The sequence below is a fragment of the Heterocephalus glaber genome, unplaced genomic scaffold (assembly GCF_053883595.1).
Source record: "Heterocephalus glaber isolate CG9 unplaced genomic scaffold, H.glaber_assembly_v1.0 deba00000943, whole genome shotgun sequence".
Taxonomy (NCBI): domain Eukaryota; kingdom Metazoa; phylum Chordata; class Mammalia; order Rodentia; family Bathyergidae; genus Heterocephalus; species Heterocephalus glaber.
In genome coordinates, this window is record NW_028258175.1 from 7,733,663 (window position 1) to 7,742,675 (window position 9,013).

Consider the following 9,013-nt stretch of genomic DNA (forward strand, 5'->3'; position numbering starts at 1 on the left):
ACCTCCACCCTCCTGCTCTTTTGTTCCTGCCTCTATTCACTTACTCATTCACTCCCTCATTCGTTCAACAAACACTGACTTCATACTAATACTGGCCATCATGCTGGATATAGTAAAAACCAAAATGTAGATGTATCACCTACAATCAAGTGGCTGACAGTCTATAAACATAGGAAAATATAAATGAATAAAAGATAATACACTGATAAGTTCAGTAAGAGAAACATTTATAAAGTAAAAAGGCAATACAAAGATTAAATCTGAGGACAGAGAGGAGGTGATCATGGAAAATTTTCTGAAGGTTTGAGAAATGGGTTTTGAGGGTCAAGTAGGAGTTCTACCAGTGGAAGAAGAAAGGGGAGTGGATGGTGAGAAGGAAGGAGAGATTTCCCAAGCAGGAGGGATCTTGAGTCTTTTGTACGAAAACAATTCATCAGCAGCTTTTTACTAGTCACTCAGCATGTACTAATAAATAATTTGGGAGGGCCAGGGATTTAGCTCGGTGGTTCTGCCACCTGTCTCGCAAGCATAAGATCCCGAGTTCGATCCCCGGTACCAAAAAGAAACAAATAAATAATATGGGAGAATTCAAATGTATAAAATTTGGTCACTGCCCTCAAGGAATATACAGTTCAATCTGATACAAGAGTTTAAACAGAGAGATATAAGATATGTATGCATGAATGAAATATCATGCCCAGAAGTCAAAATGCAGCTCAGTAGAAAGCCTTTAAGATCACATATGAATTCCCTCTTCAGTTCCTTACATCAAGGAGTTTGCTTGGATCCTTCCCCAAGCAGTGACACGTGCTGTGTGTACATGATGAGTTTAGCAATCTTAGGAAGTTCATGTCTGATCCCATTTTACAGCTGAAGAGACCGAGGCCTTGGAGCAGTAGTTCTGAACTGTGCTCGGGGCATGTCTGGCCATATCTGGGAGGTATTTGGTTTTCAGTACTAAAGAGGAGAACACCACCAGCATCTAATGGGTAGAGGTGAAGAGTGCTGCTAAACTTCCGTAATACACCATACAGCCCCACACAGCACAGAGCTCTCCAGTCCCGCTTCTTAGTGGCATCAAGGTTGAGAAACCTGCACGAGAATGATGACATTCAGTTATAGATGGCCACGCTGACTTTAGCTTTGTCCAGTGTTTCGTAGAACAAAACCCCACGTGACACACACAGCACAGGTCCAGTGGATCCTGGTTTGGGGGCGGCTTCCCCTCATTCTCTGCCATGCACCAGGGCTCCCCTCCGGACCACAGTGTGTGTGCATGATTGCTCCTGGAATGTGCTGTTGGGATAAGACTGCCTACAGGCCAGAGACCAGCCTCCCTGCCTGTACTGGCCAGCTTGAGGACAGTCCCTTTCCAATTGTGCCCATCCAGATAGGTGAGTTAGGCTGAGGTGGCAGTTCCCAATCTCAAAGGTGAAAGACATTGAAGTCCATTTCTCCCTCACTCTCCATGTCAGTGTGAATCAGTTTACTCATTGTAATTATCAGGAGTGCATTCAGTAAAGGCTCCACCAACTTTCATTGCTACCATCTCAGCATACAGTCATGTGATCACTGAAGAGCTCATACCAGCAATTAAATGTGCAAGAGTTTGTCACTTGGCCCCACACCTCTCTAAGGAGCCTAGAGGAGAATAACCTTCCTATATGCCTGGGAAAAATCAGATACAGGTGATATTTAGAATACTCTGTGAACACTAACTGAAAAGACAGATCACATGTACAGAGAGGTTGTCAAATTAGATGAACCAAAGTCATTCATTCTTAATCTGGTACCCAGCCCTGCAGCAGGGACAAAAGAGAGTTTAGCAGAGGTCTAAAGCATATCTTGGCTCCTCTAGGAACTTGTGCTGTTACTGAAAAGCAAACATGTATGAAGCCATAAAGAAATGAACTTTCCTTCATAGAAATGAAACCCAGAGCTGAAAGGGTGTCCCCTGGGGGGAAATTCACTGATGAGGCAGCGGTGGTGGAACCTTGTGTTGTGACTCTGGGTGGCCCCTACCTCTGCCACAGTGATTTTGGGGCACAAAACCACTCTTTAATACTGCAGTTCAGGTGCTGTCATAAATCTCCTTACCACTGAAACAAGCAGTGATGTTCAAAATGAACTTTGGTAAAGGCCTGGAGATGTCTACAGACAGAGCTGCAGAGATATAGATAAGGTCAAGTGGCTTCTGTAGGACGCACATTACTCAGTATGAGCTTCCTCTGTTCCCTTAACTAGCCTGTCAGGATCCCCCTCCAACATACTGAGACCCCATTAAGTCAGGACCGAGAGAAACTGAGGCCTCTTACGCCTCAATGTGATTTTTACTTCCTTTTCCTGAAATGCTTAAAGTTGGGAGTAAGTCCACCATTGTGTGTGAACCATACACACACACACCCCTACCTCCTTGAAGACCTAGTGTGTTAACCCCAACTACCAAATACCAGGTGACAGCCATATGGGATCTGGACCAGAGAGAAGGTGCATCCTGGGGAGACGGTGAATTGGATTTGACATCCCCTCCAAAGAATTACCTAGTTCTTTTTGTAGATCTGAGTGTAGACATCCAGATCTCAGAATGATGTTAATGATGAGGAGTGGCAGGGGGATGATGAAAGTGCTATCTCAAAATAATAGATATAGGAAAATCTCATTTTTCTAAAATATATGTATTTGTAATAGCTGTAGTTAAATGAATGCTTTTTATAGGCTAACCACACTAAATACTTTACACATATTGTGTTGGTTAGTTTTAACCACAGCATAGTAAGCTGGGCACTGCAATTATCTACTTTTTGACCAATAGGAAAATGCTAGTAAGTGGCAGAGCTGCAACAGGAACTCGGGATTGTGTTATTCCAAAGTCCTTGCCCTAAACACATTTTTGTAATGCTGTTCACATGCACATATGCACATACACAGAAGCAAAAGTCTGAAAGCTGCCTAAGTAATAATAGCCATCTTTTGTGGAATTCTTACTGATTGTACTGTTTTTCTTTGTTTTTTTTCCTCTTTTCTAGTTTTGAATATAGAGAACATGTATTAGTTTTGTAGCAATCATAATATCAAAAGACCATCTCATCTCAAGCTGAATATGGCATCAGCAACTCTGTGTCCTTGGGCTGCCCCCTGTTCCAGAGGGCTCCTTGGCCGGAAGAATCCCTTGTTTCAGGTTAATAACCAAATTTATGATGACCTTCCCTCTGCTCAACTTCTTCCCCTGTTGGTTCTCCAGGAGAATGTAATTATGGAGGCAGAGTGACTGATGACAAAGATCGGCGTCTCCTGCTGTCTCTTCTGTCCATGTTCTACTGCAAGGAAATCGAGCAGGACCGTTACTGTCTCGCTCCTGGAGAGACTTACTACATCCCTCCCTATGGCTCCTACCAGGTGATGTATGGCGTACTGCTGTCTCCAGAGGGGCTCAGAAGTCTCTGTATAGGTGGGGGGTGCCGGGTGGCCAAGGAGAGCCCAGAGATAGCCTTGGCTTCCTCACTTGAGTCCATAGGCCACTTTCAACATTCCAAAAGGCCTTCAGGGAATATTTTTGTGTGCAAGAAATGCTAGGTATTTAGTAGACAAGGTCTGTCAAAATATGGGGCCCATCTGGGTAGCTGGGGAGGGAGAGAGAAGGATGGTAAAGATGAGGGCTCGGTAGTGAACAGCCTGGCAATTGCTACTTGAAAACAAAGGTTGAGAAGATGACAAAGGGGGAGGGACAGAAAAACTGGATAGATGAAGGAGATACAGAAGATGAAAACAAGAAATCTAGAAGAAGGACGAGAAAAAGCTTACTTTTATCGATTGTTCCTTTATGACCTTGTCTTCCCATTTGCAGATGAGAAAACTGGGGTTTCAGGTGACTAGCTCAACATCCCACAGCTGGCTAGTGATAGAGCTAGGATCCAAACCTAGTTCCATCTAACTCCAAAGCCAAGACTACTAGGGGAGCAGAGGGGAAGAAGTTGTGGGAGGAAGATAGCCCCATTTGCTTTCACACTCTTCAGAAAACTTTATAAGGGGTGCTTGGGGTATATTCACGCAGCCTGGGGTGGGCAGGACAACCGATACAGTGCGGTTCGTGCTCGAGTTGGACCCAGCCAAACCCCAAGGCACCTGTGGGACTGCAGGGACCCTACATTTATGCCAACTAAAGATTTCCTTTCCAGTCCTATATCAACTATCTCAGGACTCTGCCCATCTCAGCCCATCCAGAAGTATTTGGTCTCCATGAGAATGCCGACATCACCAAGGACAACCAGGAAACCAATCAGCTCTTCCAAGGGGTGCTGTTGACCCTCCCTAGACAGTCAGGAGGGGGTGGCAAGTCACCTCAGGTAAACAGGCTTGGAGGAGCAGACATAATCCAGATTCCAGATTCCAGGGCAGTTTTCCATATAGGGGGCATACAATTATGTGTGATGACCAGTAAGTCAGAAAAGTGCTGGCCTGGTAGGATTGGGCATGTGGGGAGACCCTCTGGTCTTCCTGACAAGAGTCCTTAAATATAGAGCTGAAAGAAAGCCAGAGTTTCCAAAATGTCAACTATTCCAGTACAAATTTCATGATTTTTTTTGTATATCCATATATCACCTCTACTCATTATATAATGTTTAAAAACTAACTCTATTTTGCTTAAAAACTGCACAACAGAATTATAAGTAGAAACCAGTAAAATCATGATAGGTACAGAAGGAAGAGAGGAAGGAAAGATGGAAGGAAGGAAGTCACTTGGGAAGACAGCAGATCGCAGGCACTGAGAAAGAGTTTCATCTATATCAGGAGCTGGTCATAAGCAGCTGACTGTGACAGTTGTGGGAGAGTCTCACCCAGAGGTGACCTTAAGACAGGAAGTGGTTTTTGGCACCTGGCTGAGCAGGAATTCCCTGCCTGGCCCCAAGTGTGAAGACAGGGCTCTCATTCTTTTGCATTTTAATTTGGGGCAAAGGAGTGATGCCCTCCCCAAAAACTGGTAGGGTGATGCTTGCCCTCATTTTCCCTGGGGGTAGAATTGGCTTCTATAGGAGAGGTCCCAGAGAGATTTGATAGACTGTTTAAAAAGATTACTGCAGGTTTCCCAAATAGTGCCAGAGCCTACAGGTCTTATTTCTCATTCACCTATTTTCTGCACAAAGGAAGTTGTTGAGGAGCTGGCTCAGGACGTACTCTCCAAGCTTCCCAAAGACTTTGACCTGGAAGAGGTCATGAATTTGTATCCTGTGGTCTATGAGGAGTCCATGAACACTGTCCTAAGGCAGGAGCTCATCAGATTCAACAGGTAGGCCTGATGATCTCACTTGGATCCTGGGAGTTGGAGCATGATGGAGTAGGATCTAACAGGCGGTAGCTGAGATAGACACTTCATAAGTGTTGCTATGTAGGAAATGGTTTGCCCCATCCTTAGGGAGAGCTGTACATAGACTCATCCTCAGCATGTGCTGGCCCAGGACTAAATCACACCTTCTACTCATACCCTCTCACTCATTCACGTTACATCTATAGTTAAAATTAAATAATCAGAGCTACTTTTATTGAGCTGTTAGTGCCAGATATGGTTTCAAGCACTGTGTATGGATTTTTTTGAAATCATGCAGTCTTTTGAAATATGTAGTTACTCTCTACCACCATTGCACAGATGAGAAATCTCATTTTGGTGTGATGAGCTGTAGCCCTCATTCATCTAATCAGACACCAGACCTAATGAGTTCATTCCTAGCCTACTCAGTCTCCCCTAAGGCTGCTGGAGTCCCTCCATGGTAGTTGCAGGGGCTTTTAGTAGTCTTGACCACTGGCCATTGTAATACAATATTGGGATTCAAAAGGGCAAAGTAGCTTGCCAAAGGTCACATAGTTATTCAATGGCATAACTGAATCTGAACCCAGGTTGTCTTGATTCCAGAGTCCATGTACAGTATATAAAATCAGGGTAAATGTAGCAAATGGCAGGAAATGTTCTCCATTGCTTTTCCTACATAGTTGGGGTGTTATGGGCTGGCCAGAGAGCCAAGAGTCTATTGTGCTTCTATTCTCATCCCTCTCACTTCTCCTTCAGTTGTGACAGCATAAAACTTAGTGAAAGCACCTTGATCTGTTATCTAAATAGTCAAAACAGAGTTACCAAAGACTATGTAGGCTACATGAGGAGATTGAGGCCCAGAGATGACAGTGGTTTGACGCAAATCTAAGTGACTCAGTGCCAAGAAGGCTTAAAACTCATCACTTCTGCCTCCAAGTCTCGGTTCTTGTTCTTCCAGATACTGTGTTGCTGTCTCCATTCTGCTTCACTGGGTCACGGTTCACTCTTAGAGACTTGCTCTGGAGGACTAGCTGGAGAAAGGTCATCTGAGAGTAGAGTATCTCTGCTTCTGTGGTCTCAGGGTTAGTCTCTAGAGTCAATAGGCAGTTGGCTATATGAGGGACAGAAGAAAAAATGGGATGTGAACCTAGGATGAAGCCATTTCTGCTGTGAATCAGATGGCTTGCCATGATGGGCTGGAGGCCTCATCCATCCAGTCAGATACTGATCCTCATGGCTTTCCTCCTCTGACACTACCCGCTCTCCCCTACAGCCACTGGGGTCCCTCCTTGTGGTCACGGGGAACTTCACTAGCCTTTACCATTGGCCACTGAATACAGGGAGGCAGGGTAACAGCAAGCTTCACCTTCAGCATTACTCCACTGTCTATCCCACCTACTGTTTTTGTTCATTCATCCAGGGACACAGGAAGTCCAGTGATTAAATGACAGTTCAGCTTTCAGTTTGCAGAGGCATTATTGTGTCTTCTGGCGCCTGTGTTCCTTCTTTGAGTACTAAAACCTTGAAACTAGCAGGGTTTGTAGTTGCAAGACTAGAAGTAAGTATGTCTGTAGGTATAATAGAGACCCGTGGTGGGATCCCCTGTGGTAGTTTCCCCCCTTGGCTCCTCAGTGAGCATGTGGACCAAGTATCCGAACCTTGGATTTCTCCCAGTAGGAATATTTAGCAATTATACATCCAGGGATTGCTTTTCTGCATTTGATCATTCTCATATTCACTGGGTTGGGATTCACCAAAGATGACAGCAGTGGTAGATTCTTTGGTACCCTCTGGGTTGGCCTGGGCCTCAGAACATGGAGGCCAGAAAGAGGCAGGTGAGCTTGGCATCTCACAGGCTGCCCTTTGGTCACCTCTTCTCATGTGTACACCTCATAGTCTATAAAAAGAAAAACTTTAGCAATATGGATCAAAACCCCTAAAACTGTATGTGTCCTTTGACCTAGAAATTCTTTTACTAAGAAAATAATTAGAAATTTGCATAAAGATTGATATGGATTTTCCTAGCAATGTTCTTAAACAATGACAATCTAGAAATAATGTTTCTGTAGTAGAGAAACAGGTTAAATAAAATGGAACATTTTGTAGTCATTAAAAAAGGGTAATTTAGGGCTGGGGATTTAGCTCAGTGGATCTGCTGCCTGCCTGGCAAGCATGAGGTCCCAAGTTTGATCCCCGGTACCAAAAAAAAAAGGGGGTAATTTAAGTCACTTATTTATTGAATTGGAAAGATTTCTCTATTCAAATTAAAACATTACAAAAAGATGATATAGGATGACCCTATTAAAAATGACTTGTGTTTACATGTAAACAAATCTGGAAAGATAGACATCAAAGTTGTCTTTAGGTGGTGATGCAATTGGTAATTTAATTTCTTCTCAATGAATGACCATGTATTCAATGACCTTTCAAAGGGAATCAGGACAAAAGAATGGGAATGGGGATTTAGCTCAGTGGCGCTGCTCCTGCCTTGCAAATGCAAGGTCCTGAGTTCGATCCCCGGTACAAAAAAAAAAGAAGAAAGGAGACCTGGAATTAGTGCATTTAGATAGAATGGGACCACTGGAAAGCCAGGTTCAGCCAGCTCCTTTTATTTTGCAGGCTGACCAAAGTGGTTCGAAGTAGCCTCATCAATCTTGGCCGAGCTATCAAAGGGCAGGTCCTGATGTCCTCAGAGCTGGAGGAAGTCTTCAACAGCATGCTCATGGGTAAAGTGCCAGACATGTGGGCAGCCAAGTCCTACCCATCACTGAAGCCACTGGGGGGCTATGTGGCTGACCTACTGGCCCGGCTGGCTTTCTTCCAGGTACCTGGGAATCAGGGTAACCAGACAGGGTAGGAGGGCTGGCAGCCATTGCAGCATCCCGACTGAGCACCTTGAAATGGTCTTTCCAGAGCTGGGGATGGAAGAGAGACTCGAAAGACCTTGGGAAGATCCTAGTCGATAGAGACAAAAGTGGGAACCAGAATAAATGTCACAAACATGGTGGCTCATGGGACAGGTTTGGCCAATGGATATGCTTTGTTTGGCTGCCTGGTAATTTTAAAATTTTTGAGCTAACATGTAAACATTGGACTTTTATACATCAAAATCTAGATGTAGGGGTTGGGGATATAACTGTGGTAGAGTGCTTGCCTGGCACGTGTGAGACTCTGAGTGCAATCCCCAGCACCCAAAACAAAACAAAACACCAGATGTTTTCCTGAAAAAAACAAAACTAGAAGTCTTGAAACAATGTGCCTATGTTTGCGAATTGCTACTATTTCTGGAGATGAGTGGCTGTTTGCTCATTTTGGACATGAGGGATTCTCCTTTTCTACAGTCGCCATTACTCTCTACTGTGTTCCCAGCAACACCTTGTACCTGTGCTTTTCTTAAAGTAGAAATGTATTTCTTTGTACTTTCATCGTGAAAGTGGGAAAATGTAAGTTAAGCCAAAAAGTGAGAAATAGAGTATTTGTGGGACTTATTCATATTATCTACCTTTGAACTATCTTTGGTGTTGTTGATTTTGAATTCTGATTTCTATGGCTCTGCAGGAATGGATTGACAAGGGGCCCCCTGTGGTCTTCTGGATCTCTGGATTCTACTTCACACAGTCTTTTTTGACTGGTGTCTCTCAGAATTATGCCCGGAAATATACCATCCCCATTGACCACATTGGATTTGAGTTTGAGGTAAGGTGCTCTGAG

The 9,013-nt window shown here is 44.0% G+C and overlaps 1 protein-coding gene across 8 annotated transcripts in view; it reads left to right on the forward strand.

Moving 5' to 3' along the window:
• Dnah3 (dynein axonemal heavy chain 3) overlaps positions 1-9,013 on the forward strand; it is a 173,084-nt gene that overhangs the window by 158,947 nt on the left and 5,124 nt on the right. For 7 of the 8 annotated variants that reach the window (XM_087208876.1, XM_087208877.1, XM_087208879.1 and 4 more), the window contains 5 exons: positions 3,242-3,396; positions 4,176-4,343; positions 5,142-5,284; positions 7,922-8,126; positions 8,861-8,998. In XM_087208876.1, the coding sequence (XP_087065002.1) occupies positions 3,242-3,396; positions 4,176-4,343; positions 5,142-5,284; positions 7,922-8,126; positions 8,861-8,998 (809 nt within the window). Of the gene's footprint in view, positions 1-3,241; positions 3,397-4,175; positions 4,344-5,141; positions 5,285-7,921; positions 8,127-8,860; positions 8,999-9,013 lie in introns of those variants that run through there. The other variant, XM_087208878.1, reaches the window with a different exon arrangement.